This window comes from Onychostruthus taczanowskii, unplaced genomic scaffold (genome assembly GCF_017590055.1).
Source record: "Onychostruthus taczanowskii isolate IOZ18803 unplaced genomic scaffold, ASM1759005v1 scaffold96, whole genome shotgun sequence".
NCBI lineage: Eukaryota > Metazoa > Chordata > Aves > Passeriformes > Passeridae > Onychostruthus > Onychostruthus taczanowskii.
This window is the reverse complement of record NW_024507657.1, coordinates 1,384,939-1,407,133: the sequence shown is the minus strand read 5'-3', so window position 1 is coordinate 1,407,133 and position 22,195 is coordinate 1,384,939. Positions and strand designations below refer to the sequence as shown.

The window sequence follows — 22,195 nt, the reverse complement described above, 5'->3', positions numbered from 1 at the left end:
GTAGTGAATAAAGCCCATTCAGTAAGCCTTTGAGTAGCACCAGGGAAAAGAAAGATTCCCCTAGTTTCCCACATCCCCTCAGTCAGCATTAGAGCCTTTCTCTTCTAGGGCTGGCTGCAGGGTGGATGGATGTACCAAATCCAGCACTTTGGGATGGCCGTGTTTCAAAAGCCATCTCAAAACAAAGTTGCACAAGAAACAAATCCAACCCTTTTTTTGCAACGTCCAGAGTGACTCTGGAGCTCTTTTCTTGCAGCCTTACCTTGATGATTTTCAATCAGAAAATGCAGAAAAGTAGTCAGGAAACTTAGCTCTCAATTTAATGCCTGTGTCTATTTTGGCTTCTGTGTTCTGTACTTACAACTGAGAGAGCAAGAAAGTAGCTGGTAGCTGTGAAAACCATCTTAGGGGGTTGGCCATTCTTATTCAATGCTTGAGCCTGTCAGAAGATAGGAGCAGGTACCACAAGAGATCTGAGCAGACCACAGCTCCAGCCCCATGGATTGGTGCCTGGGTGCATTTTGATGGAAAGAGCACACTAATGGAGCAGAAAGTGAAGGAAAAAAAGAAAAAAAATGCCTCCCTCCCTCTTGAAGGCTTCTTCCAGCAGCAGCCACAAAACCTGGACATAATTAAACCTTAAGTAACTGAAGGACATTATTTCAGCCCATGCAGAAGTGAATGATATTACAGTAAATTTCTGCCATTTTATTCTTTTATAGCCAGGGGTGACATCCAGAGATGGCATAGAAGGTGAGCAAAAGCCATCCAGTCTGTCTATTTACCACTGATCTCCCCCTTGAACGACAGCCTCTGTCGTTCCTCCCCTGAGAACTGCTGTCACTAACACATCACTGCTACTCTGCCTGAGAGGATGGTGCCTGCAGCCCGAGAGGCTGCGCTAGAGCTGATCTGTTCATTATCTGGCAGACAACGTTCTCACAGGCAATTCCATTAGCAATATCCATCTGAATGACAAAATACATCTTTTACGTGTCTGGTTTTCAACCATATAGATCTAAGTGTTATTTGGGGTCCTTTTTTTTGACATTGGAAGTCACTGACATAGTGCAAGTTGTGTTTATTTTCTCTTTCTTTCAAGATGCTGGGTTGACAGAAGTTTTCCTTTAAAAAAATGCCCTATATACTTTGGTGGTAAGGACACTGCTCTGGCTGGACTAAGAGAACTAATAACAATGAACTTTCCACATAAGGCCCACAAAAAATAAAATTAAATTTACCTTTGATATGTGAAACTGCATTTCAAAAATATTCATATTTCAAAATTAGGTTAAGAATGTTGGTAAAGGACCCTTGTAAGTTATTTGAGCTCTGCACTTAACTTCACATTATTATTGTTGTTTAAATGAAAAAAGTAATCCAGTGAAAATTAAATGAGCAATTTTCATGTGAAGGCCTCTGGGCAGTATTAAGATTCACAGCAAAAAGTGTCGTGCTGCTTCATAATAAATCGATCTGAGCAAGGGACTAAATATCTACTGCCTTTATAACTGAGAAAACATTTTGCATTACTGGTTTCTGAAACAGACTGACAACCAATTTTTTTCTTAAATACACAGCCACAGGTTACGTGCTCCAGCATCTTCCAGTGGCAGCATCTATCCTCCTATACTTTGGCAGGTAAAATAACCCTGATTAAATTAATTAGTGTCTTTAACTACTGTTGAGCTCATTAGCAACCCTCTAATACTGTATGTTCTGAAGATATATGCTTAAGTGCAGTAATTGTAGGTATTGGTTCATTAGCAAGTATGATCAACATGGGTTATCAAAAACATTTTTCATGCATAACAAATAGAGCAAATTGCTAAAACAATAAAAGAAGTATCTAGGATCTACAGCAGGTTCATCTACATGATGTAATAATTTGCTAACATAATTAGAAGCAGATTTATAATAACTTATTTTTCCACCTTCTTTAGTCTAAAGGAGACCAGGGATACTGTCCTGCTTTCTGCAGAAAGTTTGCGCCCTGGCTGGCAAAATGTCAGGTGAAATTAAGACTGTGCAATGAAGAAAGTGCTCTTTTTGATGTGATAGTCTCCCTTTAGAAATCTTGCTGATTGCACAGAGGCTCTGTAATTATGGGCACTTGTGAACTGTACTTCATTTCAATGACAAAGTGTTGGCACTGGTGAGACATGTAACCCTCCCAGTACTAAATAAACACAATTCAAGTACTCTTTTAGAACCACCATAATAATTTGAAAAAAAAAACAACAAAGGGGCATGCTTAAGGAACATGGTAACAACATAGTTGCACTTTTCCCCCCAAAGATTAAAACAAGGTAGTATTTATATTCCCCTTCTAAGGCAATAGAAATCTCATAACTTTTAATATTTTATCTTGACTAAAGAAATGTAAATGTTGCCATTAACATTGTTGTTCCACTGGAAGCTTCTGTTCTTGTGTATTATAGGCAGAGTTGCAGTATTTTCATCTTTTCCATATGAACTATGATACAGTTTAAGTTTGGCACACAATTTTCAAAGGGAATTACACTAAAAGGAGAACTTTTACTAGATGTCAATGAATGGACCTATGACTGATGATAGTTCTAAGTTGTAGAGGTGTGCAGGTATTCTTTCTTAGCTTAAGACAAAGGTACTTACCTATGGAGAAGAGAAATAAACAATGGAAGGGTTGACACTGCCTTCATTGGGATCAAGTGCAAATTTCTGACTGATTTCCAAAAGGAAAAATTTCACACACAAGACTTGCTACAAATTCAGTCTATATTTGAAGGCTCCAACAAAGGAAAGAAAGATTCATCTATGCTATACTAATCAAATCAGATGTATCTGCCAGTTTGAGAATACTTTTTAACTTTCTGATTATGATCTTTACTATATTTTTTGGAAATGGCTACACTTACACAAAGTTACATTACTGTGTAGTTCATAACTCATTAACTGGAGAAATGCAAATTTTAAAATAGAAATATTTCTAGTATACATTATTACAAACATACATTAAATAAAGCCATACATAAGGAAAATGCACAAAACTGTAAGTCTTTCACTTCGACATTTTCTGCTAAAAAGTTGTGATTTATGGCTTCTGTTTCAAGACCTTTGTGAATGTTCATAAATGAGCAGAATTTGCATATTGTTCTAACATGTTCCTCAAAAGGAAAACTGCTTCCCTTGTAGAAAACACTAAAATTAATTTGAGAAGAACAACTATGAAAAGAGAATGAACAATGACCTGGTCATGCAAGCTCTCCTCATGTGGCATTTATTGCATGGTCTCTGTAAACCCAGCCACTCACGTAAGTGTTTAGAATACTAGACTATGACATACTCACTTTTCACATAAAATTTGGATAATCAGAAGAAATTTAATGGAATTACGTAGAAACTTCTTCCCAGCACAGTGCTTGCAAATTACTCTATAGCTACACATATTTACATTTGGGCTTGACAATTTTTAGCCAATGCCTTGACCCATTTGACATCCTCCCACTATGCTCTGCAAGGAAAGGACAGCAGTCCCCAAACCCAACTCCCTCTCTCACACCTACATATTGGATAAGAATAGCAAAACAGAGGAATGCAGATGAAACTAGAGAGAATACATGGTCAGTCAGTTTTAACCCCTTTTAATATTCCACTTCCCACCAGAGAGGATTTAATTGTTTCTTAAATGGCTCTAGGGCCTCTGAATGAGCAAACCTGCTCCAACAGAGCAGACATTTCTTTGGAAAAAAATCTCTGTAATAAATATAGATCTATCATAGATCATTCTGGAGTCACGGCAATCTTTCCTTGCCTAATTAAACTGTGCTAATATGAAAATGTGGGCCAGGCCCATAAGGCACAACAGATCTGAGGGAGTGTGGAAATGCCTGGAAGTCGCAGGCTGGGCAGAGAGGCAGAAAGGCACAGGAACTGTGCCTGCATGCTAATGAACTCCACCAGATCATAATCCATACAGATGCAATTTAAATTCCCTTCCACATCCTCAGCCTCAAATTCTCCTAATTAACCCACAGCCATGAGATAAGCAGCCATGCAGAGGGGAGGATGGCTCAACAGAGATGACAAAAGGCAAAAGACTACTCTTTGTCACTTTTCTTTCCTCAGGATTTGAAGGTTGTGTCAATCATTAAGCCAAACTCAGAGGGCTAATCAAAATGTCATTTACTTAATTTCCCCATGACATTTTAACTTTTACCTTATAAGCATTTCTGGATTTAGACCTGGCAAAAAATGTTAGCAATCACAAAACACACACTTCTACAACCACGTGGCAGCTCTTAAAAGCATCTCCCTCCCACTTGACAAGGAGCTTTGTTAAAGATGGCAGGCAGTATTTCATCAGCTTGGCTTACAGTTTTCTGTTGAGGTACTTAGCTTCCTACAGAGGTTTAAGTCTAATAGAAGTCAATTTATTTCCAGCTCCAGCACCATGCAGACTGGCAAGGACACCAAAGAGAAGTGCTCTACTTTATTTCGACTGGTGCCACAGTAACCCAGCAGTGTTGCATGTTACCACACGCAGAAACCTGTTACAAACCATAGTTCCCACAGCCATTACCCTCAAACTCGCTATAGATGGGATCTACAAACTGCAGTCCCTCACAAGCACTCCTAGGATCTACAAACTGTAATTCTTCAACAGCAGTCCAATGCTGCCTTAACACCTAACAGGGCAGATCCAGAGAGACCTGTCTGTTTTCAGTAGAATTCCTCATAAAGTACACTCATTCAAAAGCAGAATTTGTCAAAATGTTGGTTTTTTTTTTAGTAATCACAATAAGACAAACTGCTGTCTATGGTTTTGGTATGGTTTTGGGCATTTTCTGGATTTTTCTTTTGGGGTTTTTTGTTTGTTTGTTTTTGGGGGTTTTTTTTGTTTGGTTGGTTTTTCTGAGTTTTTCTTTCTGTTGTTGTTGTTGTTGTTGTTGTTGTTGTTGTTGTTTGGGTTGTGTTTTTTTAAATGAGTGGTAACAAAGAGCAGCTTTCAGTAAGCATTGAGTGCCCTGCTACTCCACCACAATTAAATGAGATGAAAAGCATTTGATTGTCCATTTACCAGTATTTGCATATATGAAAAGATTTTGCCCATGCAAATGTATGCAGGTGTTGTTTAATAAATAGGTTCTCATGCGTTCTTTTTTAATACAACTCAGATATCTGAAGGAGTTACACAAATGGAGTTACACAATTTCACAAATGGCTAATCTCAGCTTTCCATCTCTATTACTGTTATTTTCAAATCAGTTTTAGCGACCCCTTTAGTATTTACATTTAACATCTGGCTAGTATCTTACTAGCTTACTTGAAGAGAGTTGGTGTCCTCATTTTGAATTTTAATGAAGACCACAGTGCATAAATCACTGATATTAGATTCCATACTGGTACAATTGGCCTTGATGGAAAGGTGAAGCAAGACAAAAAGAATTAAATGCCATTACATTACTGCAATTGAATAATCCAAATCATGGGTCAGCCACAGCACCTGTGTATGACTGCCACAGTCAGTCTTTACATAGTTCAGGAGCAAAATTAAGAAGTAAATTTCAGGTCTCTTGATTTATGATATGGCTCAATTTATGATTTGAGATATGTGTTCTACAGTCACTTAGAAAGCTATGATTTTTTTTCCATCTCTGAGAAAGGAAAAGTGCCACACTGGAACTTAACTTGTATGAACACTTACAAGTATTTTTAGATGGACAATACTGATTTGCTTTGTCAAACTACCTGCTACTGTACTCCTATACTCCTAACAGAAAGTCACAGCACAGACAGGGAAAAAAACTGAGATATACTAAACTTGACAAGTGAGTCAGACTCTACTCGCTTAGGTCTCAGGTCGTCTATTCCATGCTGTGCTCTGAGAGAGAGAAAGGTACTACTCCAGGTCTTACTGTGGTTTATATTGCAGCTTCTAAACAGGAGACGCTCAGACCTCTTTGAGACACCCAGAAAATACAGAGAAAACATGATCTGTCGGGCTGATTTTCTTACCTGTATCTAGAGGTATGTTAATTTATGCACAAATCTAGCTGTGTGTAATGACCTTGATTTTTTCCCTACCAGTTTTGCAGAGTTAATGTTAAGCCTTTTCATAAAATGATCACTATCTGTAGTCTTCAACCTGAGAAAGTTCTTGACCTGAATGAGCCTTTCCTTCATTGACACTGAGAGATATGAATTTTGCTGAGCTCATTTCACATTGAGGTATTCGTCTTTCACAGTCAATAGAGCTGAAGTTTCTGAAATTTAAACTCCCAGGAAGATCTCAGAGAAAAATAGAAACATGTCTCACATTAAGAACTAAGACATAAAAACATTACAGTATTCATACTGACTTCAGAATGTGATCATTTACCGCACAGCAGTGGGCATGGGCATTGAGAATGCCATCTGCTGGCAAAAACAGCATGAGAGCACAATTCCTTGTAAGGCAACTTCCAAAAATGGGAAAGTTTAAGAAATATTATGTGGATGGTCAGTTGTTTGGTTTGGATTTGTTTGGTTGCTTTTTCTTTTTTTTTTTACTGCTAATTTGAAGGGGTTTTTTCAATAAGTTAGCTTTAACCTGCATGTTATGATGAATTTTATATAGAAACTTAGGTGGGAATGGATTTTGAACTAGAAGAGTATTACACCTTTATTTTGCACTGGAAAAGACTGACTTTTAAAAATTGTAACAATTTAGAAGACATCATACATAACAAGGAAATATCAATAGAGCCAAAAGACTGAGATTGCTTGTACTTTCTTGTTCTTCTGGAGGTGAAGCCATACGAGGAGCAGCTGAGGACACTGGGCTGTTCAGCCTGGAGAAGGCAAGACTGAGTGGAGACCTCACTGTGGTCTTCAACATCCTTGTGACAGGGAAGCAGAGGGACGGGAACAGATCTCTTCCCTCTCATGACCAGTGACAGGGCTCAGGGAAGTGGCATGAAGCAGAGTCAAGGGAGGTTTAGGTTGGATATAGGAAAATGTCTTCCACATAGAGGGTGACTGGGCACTGCAACAGGCTCCCCATGGAAGTGGTCACAGCATCAGCCTCATGAAGTTCTAAAAGAGTTTGGACAACGCTCTTGGGCACATGGTGTATATGGTTCCTTGGGTGTCCTGTGCAGCGCCAGGAGTTGGACTCGGTGATCCTTGTAGCTCCCTTCCAACTCATCAAGTTCTACGATTCTGTGATTCTCCTATGTCACAGGATCTCAAAAGTAATTCTCAAGAATTTATGAACTATTTGGTGAGAACATGGAAAGTCTAAATCTCTGCAGTAAAAATTGAAAACAAAATCAAACTCAGCAGTGAATCTATTTGTTAATGTGCCATCACATAGAGCAAGTGATTCCAAGCTTTCTGTGGCCAGTTTGAGATTTGACCACAAACAGTGGACAATACCTGTTTGATATCTTCACTTACAATAGAGTGACTGTTGTCATAGGACTACAGCAAGGCAGATCCACAGAAGCTATATCTCTGCTGGTTTCAGAACTGCCTCTGCTGAGTTGAAAACATCTTTTCTTTCTCTTTTTTTCCCCCCCTTAATGGTAATTGATGAAGTGCTTTATTGTGTCCAGTTCCACAGCCAACAACCAACTAAGTTACCTAAACTATCTAGCAAAAACCAATCAGTCTAATATTGGCCTAGTGTTTTCTGAGTATCCCATCTTTGCAAGCCAGTCAGAAACATAGGCATAAGACTTGGTGGGGTTCAGCAAGGACTTTGGTCTAAATTCGACTTGATTATTGCTTAGACTAAGTTAATCACTGACAAAGAGATGCTCAAAAGTAAGACCAGCAAAAAAGTTGGAAGAGACAGATGCTAACTCCAACATATTTAATAGCAGAGAGAAGCTAGGAACAAAAGAAAAAAACTACACAACATATTTTATGAGCAGAGTCATCCCTGACCACAGCTTTCCTAAACTCATCTCTTAGAAAGCACACATGTATTTATTGTCAGGTGTGGTGTGGCTCCAAGAAAGGCAGCACACCTGGAAGATCCAAAACTGACAAGATGCCATTCACATTTTACCACTAGGTTACCATGACTTACTCTGACATATAGGAAAGTTCCAAGAGGAAGAGCAAGGGTAAAATAAGATATGTGTCATCTTGGATGAACACAAGCTTCTCTCAAGTCTTGAAAATATCTGCTAATTTGAAAACAATATTTCACCCATTTTGGAAAGAAAGGAACAGGATACAAGGTTTAAAATAAGCTTAAGAAATTTTAAAAAATAAGGAAAATAAGAAAAGTAGTTTTAAATGTTAGTGTCACAGAATAAAGTTTTTGATCTCTGCTGTGTCCAGCAAAAACTGCCCTTGCAGGGATACCAAAGCTGTCTCTGAAACGAGGCAGTAGACCCCTGTTAACTCAGAGCTGTGGTGAGGGTAAATGCTGGTGTGGTAAGACTTTCCTGATGGATCTTCTGAGAGGCCCATCACTGCTGAGATCATTCTTCTTCAAGGGACTGAAGTATGGGGCTGCACTCTCCTGGCTGGAGGAACCAGCTCATCTGCGGCTGTCAGGCTAGCTCTACACAGGACTGCCCTGCATGCCACTCTTTCATTTCCAGTTGTGAAAGAAAGATCTTAGGGTGCTCCCTTCTTATAACATCATCCCTGGCGAATTTTTGTGACTAAAAGTCTAGTCACAAAGGCAAAAATTGTTAAATCTGCCAGGACTGGAATATTGCCCTGAATATAACATGCTGAATACAACACAAAACTGATACCCTTGAGAGCAGCAGGCACTGTGTTAAAAACTCACTTGATCCTCAGAGCACTCTAGGAACGCATGAGGACACAGATAATTACATAGATTTCCAGCTCCCAACACTGCATGAAAACATAGTCCAGTTAGGAATGAAAGTCAGAGGAGCATCAGCTCTTCAAGTATGTAACATGCTGTGTGAAACTCAGAAAAGTAGAGATACACAAAAATAAAGTCAATCTTTAAGTGTTTTCCAGATTCTCTGCAAGAAGCTGATTCCTTGGCCCAGAATACACTTCCAATTTAAGGCAATTTAATTACAAAGGGAGCACACAGCACATGAAACAGTCCAGAAATTAAAACAATACCTTTTTAGGTATGCAGGGGTCTAATGAATGGTTGCATTATACCGTTCAAGAGACTGAACACTAAGTCTATAATGTTTAAGGAAATCTGCTGTCTTGGTGTTCTTGGTCTCCTTCCTCTGATTACTGTCTACAAATGGCTGTGGAGAGCCCACAAGCCACACCAATTAGCACAACTCAGTAAATGAGCTTCCCCCACTCAACAGCTCCCAACAGATTAATACTTTAAGATCCTGCTATTCATCACAAAATGAGTATGTTGGCAAAGTCTCCTTTAACATGATAATCCACTGCTTGACATACAATAACACTATCCCACCAAAGCTGAAGACAAAATGTCATTATTGTTATAATTGCAGGCTTTAATAGGTACAGGCTTTAATAGATACAGAGGGTTGTTAGGTGCAGAACAAGTATTCTTACTAGGGAGTTTTCAAGAACACAATCAGTGCACCCAAACTCTTTAGGCCATTGAGATGGTCCTATGATCAAATACACCCATCCCTATTTTTTAAGTAGTAGGTTTTGACAGATAGATAAGATAGCAGATTGAAACATAAAAAGAATGGAATTACTGAAAGAGTGGACAGGAAGATTAAAATATGTAAAGTTGCTGGGAAATGGTAAATGGTACAAAAAGCCTAATTAGTATTGAAAAATATTTAAATCTTCCATGTCTAATGAACTTTTAGAATTTGAGCTTTGCAGCTAGAAATGCTAGGTTTGAAAAAATCAATAGCACTATATAAATTATTACATGCAATACCATTAAATTATTACTTTGAGACAAGCATTAAATCATATCCCAAGATACTCTTGAAGGCTTGCCTTCTGTATCTGTTTAAAGTACTGGCCACATACAATATATATATATATTTTGAAGTTTTTCCAAGTGCTGTGCAAGTTCTAGAAGACCAGGAAAACTACAGGACACAGTCTGAGGTTAAGAAAGCATGCTGGAAGGCCAAAATACCCATCACAAGATGTGTACTATTTCCAAGCCTTAAGATCAGAAGCAAAACTCCTGTAGTGGGCCTCTCTTAGGGCACTGTCAAATTTCATCCCCTTTACTCTGAGGGGTTAAACAATGGTGTCAACAAATAAAAATCTGACTGGAACACAAATACTTGCATGCAATGTCATGCTCAGCAACAAAAGCTAGAGTAGAGGAGGAAGGTGGGGTTTTTAGTTATTAAGGTGGAGGCTGTTCAGAGACTGGTTGGGCATTATTTTGCCTATGTGAGGTGCTGAGCAATTTTCTTCACTGTTCTAATTGGTTTGGTTTTGGTTGTTTCTTTGGTTTTGTCTTCACCTATTGATCCACCTTTACCTGGACCAATTAGTTTTCCTGCTTTTGCTCTTTCCAGTCTCTCAGGTGTGGGGGAGATACTCAATCCACCATAAAGAGTTTACAAGACCTAGGAAAGCTTATTCATTACTCAGGACATAGGAGCCAAACCTAGGATCAGTCTTCTTTTCAGAAGAGACTGAAGAAAAGAACTGCCATAACACTGGCCCAGCTTCCAAAGCCAGCCTTTGACAGTGGAGAGTTGACTTCCAGGTGAAAGTCTGCATAGTTCCTTAGAATCAATCAGAGATTATACAGTCTAAGAATGTGGCTAATCTTTTACATGAGTTTTTTTTCTGTTTTGCTTTGGAGGGTTCTTTTGTGAGGTTGATTACTTGTTTTAAATAACACCCCAAGCATTCCAGAGCTGTAGATCGGCATGATGTCCCACACATAGCAATGCATGAGACAGGGGCAGAGGGACAGAGGATGGTGACTTATCTCACCATTACAGACAAGCTTTGAAGTACTAAAATACATAAAATTGCAACATCAAAACAATACTGAAATTCACACAAGTTTGTTTATGAATTGGTTATTATTTTAATACAGTTTTTACACTCAATCTTTTATTTTATCAGCAACTGGTTTTGAATCACAAACAGATTAAAATCTGCAAATCCAGGTCACCAGGAGCACTGCTTTTCTTCTCAGCTCTAAGAACAGATTACCACCAGCAACTATGACCCCCATCTTGTCTTTTTGGTGAGACCATCTCGGGGGCTGATGCAAAAACATGCACCTTTCTTACAGAACTATCCAGCTTTCTATTTGGGACTGACTGCAGTGCTTAACTCATCTACTCATAGGGGCTGTGAGGTACTGTGGAATACTCCTGGCAGTCAGGATCACACGGCTTTGCAGCCAGCATGGATGCACCTCTTGTACCTGTCTCTACAAGGCAGACGACAGCTGGAGCATGTGTAAGGCTGTTATCAGTAGCCACAGTGTCAACTCTCATTCTACAGATGGCAGTGGAAATAAACACGAGCTCCCCATTCCACCCAGTCTGGAGACAGGGAGTGTCTCAACTCTTCTTACTCAGGTCTGGTTCTATTTCTGAATACAGTGGTAGGCAATTAACTTCAAATGAAGTAATATTTTTATCTTTCAAGAAAGAAGATAAAATGTTCACTTTTTTGCTAATTATGGGGTATTTTTGTCTTTGTTCTAACTTCAAAATACTAGATAGTACCTGCTCTAATCCAAAATCCAATCCAATTATTTGAGGTCTTTGGATTAAGTCTCTTCTCATTATAAAGGCCAATTAAAACCTTTAATATTTCTCTCAAGTAACTGATAAATTATATGAGAAAGTAACAAATTCCACAAAAGTAAAGTATCTAAGACTTAACAAAATTAAGAAAAACAGACATCTGACAAAAACATTGCACATGACAAAAAGAAAATAGATTTTAAAAGTGGCAATGGTATTCTGGTTACATATTTATCATAAATCCATGATGGAAGAGATGAGAGGTAGGTCATCTGTAAATGATACTGGGCAGAGGTCAGAAATAAAATATTGTTGAAATTTTCAGTTTCAGAAATCCCACATAGACAAAATATTATGAAAGAGATTGAGGAATCTCACAAGCAACATACTAAGAATTCTATCAGATAACCCTTAACAAAGTAACCTTTGTGAATATACCTGTGAATATTATAAGCATATTAGGTGTGCTTAATTTTTGTTCTAATAAAGAGGAATGGGGATTCAAATTTCATAATGCAGTTAAAATGCTATAATTATTCATAACTAACTTAATCCCATGCCTTTGGTAGCTGCCTCACACAAGCCAAAACCTGTTTCCATAAAACAGGGGCTATTCTATGACAACTGAACTTACTGTATGTAATTTGGATATAAGGCATTTAAAAATAACCTCTCACCAATTTTGCTGATTCACACTAACAGCTTAGCATCAGCAGGTACCAGTGTTTTGGCAGCAATGCAAATGCATGTTAATTTTCTTTGAGATCTTTCCTAAAAAAAGCAGAAATGGAAGTCAATGCCAAAATGATTGTCACATAAGTGCAACACCTTACTCACTGTAAAAAAGATGATAAAGAGACTTATTAGACCATCTCTAGAATTTTAAATAGTACTAAGAAAAGAAGGCTTTGACAATTCTTGTATCCAAACAAAGAGGCTATTACACTGTAATCCTCTCCTGAACCACCAAAATCCTAGCATCTCCCCACAAAAAGCTCAGGAGCAGTCCAGACCATATGCTCCCATCAACACCCTCCAACAGGAGCCAGGGGCTCCTAGCTTTGTGCTGCTGGGCAGCTCCATGGCTGCAGCCCTGGACCACTGGCAGCTGCAGGTCACTCTGCAGGGACACCATTTGCTGCCACTGCAGCGTGAGTCAGCTCAATTACCTTTTCAAGTCTGCCTCCATTTTCTTTCTTTCAATGTGCAAATACTTTGAGACACAAATCAAGTCTAGCAGCCAACTAAAATTAACTTCCCCAAACACATAATGAGCTAAAATGCTCCCACTCAATAGCTACTCCAGCTATGATCACAGCCTCTAAATACCTGAAGAATCATATTTGCAGAATGTCCCTAAATGTGCATACCAGGCCACCTGAGATCGTAAGCAAAATTAATTCCTAGGCAGTTATGGCATTCTGGTAGTGCCTGAAAAATCTGGTCTCGACTTCCTGTCTCTTTTCCCTTTCTTTCATTTCAAATGATAGGTTTAGCTCAAGTACCTATGTCCTGACTTGCGGAATTTTGATGAACTGCAGTTTTCAAGTAAATCAGCACAAAACCCATGCTGTTCAGGATTTTTCTAGTGATCCACAAGTTCACATGGCAAGCTACTAGGCATGATGTTAACTGGTTTTAGATCTGCTTTAACAAAGGAAATGAGACTATACACCACTTTGTTGAAGTACAGAGCTGTGCACAGCTCTGACCAAAATTCCCAGATCCAAAAATTCTCCACAGGTTATGAGCAGCCCGAAACAGTAACTTTTGAAATGGTAACTGTCAGAAGGGAAGTTGTTAAGGCTTTATGGCACAATGACAGTATCATAAAGCAAAGACTTCTTAGGAAGCCTGAAGGAGGCAAGCCCACTGCGGCTGCAGATGCTGCTAGCTGCCAAGAGTAAATAAAATATGTCTTGCACTTTGCCAAGATCCCCTTTGGCTGCAAGCAGGCTGGCAATAAAATAGTCCTAGGTACAGGTAAGGAAGGACTCACTTAAGTCAGCAGTTAGCCCCTGCACTGGCTAATGGGCAACAGGAGGCCTCCTGGTACTATTCAGATAGGAAATACATAGACCTTCTTGATAACCACAGGACAAAGTACAAAGTAGCCACAGTGCATAGCTTGAGTAGTATTTATTAGAAGGCTGGGGGTGAACAGCTATTTAAATAAAAAGCATTTTATCTAGACAAAGGCTTGAATATGCACCAATGCAAGAGTTAAGTGTCTCCAGATGGAAACTGACAGAAAAAATACGACCGTACAAGTCTTACAGAAGGGCCCTCAACAGCTTCACCCCACCCCACCCAAAAACATGGTCTTTTGTGAAGCTGCTTTATACAGCTGAAACTTTCTTGTTAATTAAGCAAAGATTGGTAGGTACAGCTGCAATTTCAAATGAGCTCTTTCCAAGACTCTCCACTTGTTCTGCCTCACTACCAGATGCACATTTCCTTTTCCAGCTTGTACATTGTTTGCATTATTTTTTGTCCTTTTCATGTTACCATAAGATGGAAGTTATCAGTACATGACAAAGAAAACAGAGGCACCACTGGAATACCCCTTTAAAGTCATGTTGCCTGTTGTCATGGCAACCATTTAATTAGTTGTGTTACTCATTTTTCACCAGCACCTGGCAACATCACCTCTCCAAGATCTGTTATTACAAAGGAGTCTGCTAACTCAGCTGCTTTAGAAGGTAGCAGAAAAGATGTGCAGGAATTTCCACTCTGAATCTTATTTTTAAGGAATTGCAAATCACTCAAATTGCCCAACAGCTGAATACAAGGTGTATCTACATTGCTATTCACTACACAGGGAGGGGCATCAGACCTTAAATTCTTTAAGTGAAAAGACACAAATGCTTTGACAATCTCTTGCACCTTTTTCTTTTGACATCATAGGCATCTGGCATGGGGACAGGATTGGCCCCATTTCCTCCAAGCTTCCTTTTGCAGAAAGATTGCTACCCTTCACAATGTTGCTGTCCATATCCTCAAGCTGTTCTGAGAAGCACACAAGCATGTACTGAACCACCACCACAATTACCATAATTAAACATGATAATCAAACAGGCTCCAGTCAGCCAGCCGTCAGACCTGAGAAAACCAGGAGCCTTCCTCAAGAGTAAACTGTGTCTATATGTGAGCTGAACAGAGACTTCAGACTCAAAGGGCTGGAAAAGAAGAGGTTGATTAATTACATTCCACAGGCAATCGCATCACCTTGGATGAATACTTCCCTTGGACAAAAGGTCACCTAGTTACCTAAATTCCATTTCGGAGTTTGGGACCATGAAGGAATACATACTTACAATCATCTTTGGAAGTCCACTGTTTCAATGGTTGAACACCCAGAGTTTAATATTTGGGTGCTGTTACAAAGTAAACATTCTGACATTTTATTAGAATGTGGAAGCAAAAAAGCCTTCTCTCTGCTAAACAGCAGAGAGGACACAAAGGAGCCTCATACAGAATTCAATATCAGAGAAGAGCAGAAAGAAACTAAAATAATTCTCTGATCTGTACAGTGGGATTCTGAAGGTACAAATGCGCTTCTCCACAAAATTTTAGGTGGGAAGTTGGTTAAAATGGATAGTTTTATCCCTTGATATTGACTTTATTCAAGTTTCAGGCTCCCTTTGTGCTTTGTAAATGCAGACTCTGGCAGTTTATTGTTTAAAGATTGAGCAGTAGTGAAAAACACATTCATTTCTGCTTGTCAGAGATGTTGATGAATTCCAGTCACATGCAATTAAGCTAGAATTTAACACAATGACAGATTAACAGCGAAGTCTAGACAAACAAGGGGGAAAAAAATCAATCAAAAATACAATTCCCAGAGAAAAATTCCTAAACAATTCTACATTCTTTCTGCTGAAAAGGGGGTGCAGAATCTTATCTTATTTATTACATGAAAGTAGAGTATTTTTTTAATTTTAATTCTTGCAGTGGTATTAGAATGTATCATCTAAAAGAGGCAATAAAAATACTAGTCATGCTGTAATATTTTTGCTACAGGAGCAACGTAGGATCTTTAAGTTCTTAAAGTAAAACAAAGATATTCCAAAAATAGGATACACTGCATTTTCCATTTCTTAAATTCCCTCTCTGTAAAGCAAAGCAATGTCACTGAGATGTTGAATTGGCTTCACGACATTTAAAATTCAATGAAAGACAAGTATTCTAGGCCCCAGTTTACATCCACGTAAATAAGGGGCTACATGTCTTTACTCAAAAATCTTCATGCTGTGTATTGTTTTATTAGTTATGCTGGTTTTCAAACCCGAGGACGAATCATAGAAGTATATAATTTTTTCTTAACCCTGGCAGTGCTTTACTCTCTCTAGATATGGGGAGATACAGCAAAAACTGCTTTAACATATGCTGCAAGAAGAAAAACATAGTTACATAACGCATTTTTGTACATTATTTAAAACCATCAGGTCAATGTTGTCATGCTAGCAAGGCATCAGGGTCTCTTTGTCAAAAATGTATAGCAACTGACATCAGGAAGGTGACTTAGTAGCATGATACAAAATGTCATAGCCCTTTTTCACCACACATGAGAGATGTTCCAGAAGCTGGAATTTTTAACACTAGTCAGTAGCAGGTTGTACTGTATGACAGCACCCAACATGCATATGGCCACAATGATTTCACCAATGACAGAAACCTCTACTACTTTGAAAAGGTCATATATGTTCACATGAGAACCCTGATCGAATTCATCCAGACTCATTCAGCAATGGTATTAAGAGTAATGAGATCTTAGAAAACTTACCGAACACTTGATTCTCATGAAACCAGACCAAACCCAAACTTTACACCTCACAAAACTGGTAAACAAAAGATTCAATTTATTGAATGAATCCTCTTAAGGAAGAATGGGCTTGAAAAAAAGGCAGCAAAAGAGATTTAGTCTTGTTAGCCCTATACATGTCTGATTTCCTCATACAAGCCAAAGAAAGTTCCTGGGAGTGAAGGCAGACTCACCATAGCTCAGCTTCTCATACCAAGAAAGATAACTAAGTTCAAGTCCTTTGGGAAGAAACACAGGGCTTGAGATGCAGTAGTACAACAGCTGTGACATCAGTTCTGGCTCTGTCCCACTATAGAGCTAACCTTTCCAGTTATTGTTTTTTATGTACACCACCTACCACAATAAGCTTCCGTCACTGAACTACTAGATTGGTGCCACATGAAGAAACTGTTCAATCCAAAGGTGAGTTTATTTAACTTTAAAAAGGCCCTAAAACTAATGGGCCAGGCAATTTCAGAGTGTAATTTAGCAGTTCTGTTCTTAAAACTCACCTCGAACTTCAGGAGAGAATCGAGCTGAATGGCGAGAAACAAAAAGTTTCAGTTCTTGATCCAAGTTGCATTCGACCAAGTTTGTGTCCCATGATCGGATTCCTAAAATTCAAAATACAAAACACATGCAGCTTGACACATGAGCACTGGAAGTTTTAACTGAGTACTAGTTCTATTTGCATTCAAACTATTTGCATATTTCTAAATTCCAAGGCCAGCCTCACTTTCTTCCATGGCATAAAGCTATTTTTTAAAATGCACTGAGGAGGAGTCTGACAGCAATCAGAAAAAAACCCATCTGCCTTTCCAAAGGGTGACCATTCTTCAAGGCCCCAGCGCAGTAGTAGCCACTTCACAGTAAGTTACCAATGTCCCTGACATGACTTTAAAATCCCAGCACACAGATTTACAAATACAGAAGAGTGAATCACCCAGAGGACACTTCAGTCATGTTGCCCTTTAGAGAATAAAAAGACAGCATTACCTAGCATGTCGCTAATTAATATTTAAATACAAAGTATTAAATTGCTGACTTCTTCATTCAGTATCTTTGAAGCATACCATATTTTAAATTAAAATTCAAGTGATCTTTTATTTATGAAGCGTCAGAACTCTAGTTTTAAAATTTGAAAATGCTGTGCTTGATCTTTTTTTTTTTTTTAAATCAAACTGCACATCTCTGTTCCCTACTGTTTTTCCCCCAGCTACTTAAAAAGTGAGACACTTGACACTTATATGACCAAAAAATATATTACTCTTATAATATAAGAATAATATATTTATATAATAATATAATACATTTCAGGGACTGAAATTTAACCAGGAAAAAAAGTAATTGCAGCCAAAAGGCAAGTTTGTTGTTTTCCTCCATAAGATTTCAATGAACAATTTGGGGAAAAAAAAATCAGATTTTTATATAATTTTGTTTCAAAATTGTTCTGAAAATCTACTTTTGAAATAATGAGCAAGCAGTAACACTACAAGTAAGTCCAGGCACTGCTGCAATTTTGAAAATCAAAATTGCACTCTTTTTTTGCCCTAAAAAAACCATCACTACATCTACAGAAATGAACTGGCAAACATAAAATGGATTGCTGGTGAGGAAGTGTCTGGTGGCTCCTCCCTACATGACCATGCCTTTGCATGGAATTATTGGATTAGACCACTTTGGGGTTTGACAACAAGATGAAGAGGTGCGTGTCCAACCCCTCAAAATGCGTGTAGAATTAACACTTCTCTCAGGGTTTCAGGCTGTGGATGGTACTGCAATGCCACCTCCCATGCTATATGTATTTTCTGTTTCAACAGAGCAGAAATGTCAGAACTCAGACTGGCAGAAGCCATGCCGCATGATGAAGCATGAGGAGAAAAGAGGGAATAGCAGAGAAACCAGATCTGCAGTGCTAGTCTCCCATTGCAGCTCTGAGTAGGTTCTCCATGCAAATATGAACATCTGCATTTCAAGAGCCTGAAGCCTCTGCAAGAAGAATGCATCCAGGGCTCTTCCTTGTCAGTATCCAAGTAAAGGTAGTAGCAAGATAACTGTAACATGCTAACAACAATTAAGTAGCTGCCTTTTGAATCTCAAGAAAAATTTGAAAATGCAGTATTGCCTGTGTGTTCCATAACCACTTGAGAAAAATCACTGAGCTATAACCAGCCACCTCCACTTCCTGACTGACGCATCACTGTTCAGAGGCATAAGCAGCAAGACTCTTCTGCAAGTCTCCTTACTTTGTTTCCTCAGAAAGCACTTGGCCATATGGTACATTTTTGGGACAAGTTTTGGCAGGCAAATACATCTAAACAGGCTTTAATATCTTCCAGGTGTTGGAATATTTGAAAGCAAGAACACCAAGATGACATAATACCATACAAATAGAGCACATATGAAAACAATAATTATTAAACTGACATTGATCACAAAGCTGAAGTACACTGAATGAATGAGGGCTGAACTTCAAGAAGCTTGAGGAGAAACAGCTCCCTGGCCTGTGACACCAAGCTTGGGCAGAGAAACTACGCTTTCTGGAGGTCGGTTAAACAACATGGACTATGATTCATCAACACTGCTAATGAAAGGACTGGTCCACCACCCCTAGCTGCTTTAGATGTGATCCTAATTTGCTGTAGGGATAAGATTCTGTAGAGATAAGATAAGATGTAGTCAAGATTGCTCAATCATTGCCTGATTGAGCCAGGCAATGTCCAAAATACAGGACTCAAAATAAATAGGAAAAACAAAAAGCCAAGGGCATAAGAGCCTTTATGGTCTATGCACGCAAGTTGAAGCTGGAATTTGGAGAGCCTATCCAAAATATGCAACTGCATGATTCAGCAATCTGGATGCAAAAATTATGCATGTGTATTATAGCGGAGAAAAATGCATTAAATGAATGATATCACTAAATCAGGTCTTGGGTGGAACAAAGGTAAACCTGGAACTAAAATCCAAGGTCAATCCAATGATGGCTTAGCAGTGTGGACATAACTGCTGTAAACATGGCTGAACTGGAGCTATTTCTTTCTTTCTGCAGTCTTAGGAGTGCAATGCCACTAGACACAGGACTAATCAGACAGCAGGGAGGGCACACCCAGTACCATCTGCTAAATCACTGGAAAAATCTTGAAGCTTTCTCTTCACTCCCCTCTTCTTTTTTGGAGGATGGTGGGCTGGAGAACTGCCCCCTTAGCAAAGTCACATCCAAAATGCAATTAATGAAAATGCGTCTTGCCACACCATTCCCTCCCCACGATATTTTAAGAAATGACTCTGCATTCCACCAGGTTGCGTAGCATCACGCCACTGATGTGTTATCAGCAGATGTTTTCTTTGACACGTTGCTCTGCAGTTTGGTGCATGAATCCACAGTTTTCAGTGATGGTACTCAGGAGATGTACCAGAGAAGACAGCAAAGCAAAGTTATCAAGAACCAAAATGCATTCAAAGCTCTATTGAGAATAAAGGCAGGAAGAAGTGATTTTTTTCCAGTCTACAGCAGACTTACCAAACAGAAAAATATTAGCTGAGCCTGCAATTGCCTCACATAGACAAAGCATCAGACTCCCACTGTATTCATCCAGAAAAACGTACCTCAACATTTCACCAAGGAGTTTTCTTAGCAGGCAAAGCTAAGAAATTAGCAGGCACAATTCTCAATTAGATGGTCTGATACTAGAAGCAGCAAGGTGACTTCTAATCCAAAATGATTAATTAGAAGGCCAAAGACTCCCTCTGAGCACCTAAACCTGTAAGTGGGTGTTATGCTTAGTGGCAGGAGATAGCAGCAACTGAGCTATGCAGCAGTGACTGTACAATAGGAGACTGAAGAAGAGACTGGAAAGCATTTCTTGAGGGGAAGGGTATTAGCTGTCTTGAGGGAAGAAATTTTATCAATTTGCTTTATAATCTTTGACAATTTAATTAAAATGCAGCCAGTTCTCTTCTAATACAATTGAAAATTAGATAAAGTTAAGGAAGTGCAATGCTGAAGAAGCTCTGAATGACAAAGCACCTGCCTCAGTAGCTCTCCCCAAGAGACAATGGTAGCAATAAAGATGAACATGTTATGATGAAACTGGTTAGCTGAGATGAGGATGCCTTTTACCTCAAACAGTAATGAAAAAGGATTCAGAGAAATAACCAACTAAAGCAACAAGGGTTGAGAAAGCAACAATAGAGACGCAGATGAAGTCCTAACTGGACTGCTGAACCACACCTACATGACAAGGCTGCTACCAATTCCCCCGTTCCGGGATCTCTTCTCCACTCTTAACAATGGCAGTTCCTGAAATCTTTGTTTTTACCAGCCCAGAACAAAAAAATACATATCATAAAATCAGCTATCAACTGAGTTTAAGTGACTGTAAGGTCCAACAATCATTTTCTTCGTGCTTTATTCCACTAATACTGCAACAGCTTGTTGGCTTTTGTTTATTTTTTTTTTCTCCTCTCCGCATATACACTGCAATCTATTGTATCAGAAACCACAACGAAAACTTATAAAACTGTCATTTCACCTGCAATACCACCCTGCATGGCCGTCTTAAGAAAAGAACAAATAAACGCCGAATCAGAGGAGCCCGCAGTCGGACAATAACGAGGCTGAGCCCTCGGCTAACAGCCTTGTTACTCATATGGGTTTTCTTTATTGGAATATATACGCGTATATAGAACTTGGGTCCTGAAAAATTGTCCAGACGACAGAAAAGTCCCAGCGCCCAAAGTTAGACACAAAGGCGCGGCTGCGCTCCCGCCCGCGCAGCCTCTGCTGCCGAGAGGGAAAACGCCCCGAACCGCGCCGGCTCAGCGTGGCGCTGGGGGACGGGGGACTGCGGGCGGCAGCCGCCTCGCAGCCCCAGCCCAGCCCATCCACCCCATCCCCGCCGCCCTTTGTCCGCCCCGAGCAGGCACCGGGACCGCAGTGCGGACCGTGCCACGCCCACCCGCCGGTGTCTCCGGGCAGACGGGCTCGGCGGCGGGCGCTGCGCTCCCGACCCGGTCCCTCCGCCCAGCGATGGCGGGGAGGGGGCTCGCTGCGGCTTTCCGCAGCCCCGCTCCGCAGTGCCCGCACCCCGCGGGGGAAGGTAGGTGGGTGGGTGATTGCGGCGGGACCCCCCGGGGAATAAAGAGCCAGAGCCGCGGCTCGGCGGGGTGCGTGTCGGGAGGCTATCCCGGCTCCCGGCCGCGCCCAGGGAGGGGCAGGGCGCCGGCGGGGGGTGTCGCGGCGCTGCTTGCGGCGCCCCGGCTCCCGCCGCCTCACCTCGCTCGATATCGGTGATGGCCCGCCGCAGGTGCTCCTCGGTCACCAGCTCGCCGATGACCACCAGCAGGTAAAACTTGCTGTCTAGGAAGCGGTGGGAGAGACTGGGCGAGGTGGAGGTCGGGTTGGGGATGCTGCAGGAGGGCTCCGAGTCCACTTCCACCACTACGGTGGCCATCGCCTCCGCCCCGCGGCTCCGGGGCGCTGAGCGCAGAGGGGCCGCTCGGCGGCAGCTCCGCAGGCGGCAAGGAGGGAGTGAGGGCGGGTGGGGAGGCGGCGGCGCTTTTATACGGAGACGGTGCAGGGCAGGGACCTGGTGAGGAGGAGGAGGAGGAAGGGGGGGAGCCAGCGCATCCTCCGCGCCGCCGCCGCCGCCGCCTTTCCAGCATCCACAGCTGATGTCATCTGCGGCAAATCCTCCCCGCGGCGGCCCCCGGAAGCAGGAAGGACGCGGGGGGCGAACAACGCCCC

The 22,195-nt window shown here is 40.5% G+C and overlaps 1 protein-coding gene across 1 annotated transcript in view; it reads right to left on the bottom strand.

Annotated features, from left to right (window-relative positions):
- Positions 1 to 21,902, bottom strand: part of MAP1B (microtubule associated protein 1B) — a 66,880-nt gene extending 44,978 nt beyond the window's left edge. Inside the window, exons 1-2 of the mRNA XM_041426900.1 lie at positions 21,725 to 21,902; positions 16,962 to 17,063 (exon numbers count right to left, since the gene is read on the bottom strand). Of these exons, the coding sequence (XP_041282834.1) occupies positions 16,962 to 17,063; positions 21,725 to 21,902 (280 nt within the window). The remainder of the gene's footprint in view (positions 1 to 16,961; positions 17,064 to 21,724) is intronic.
- Between the last annotated feature and the right edge of the window lie 293 nt (positions 21,903 to 22,195).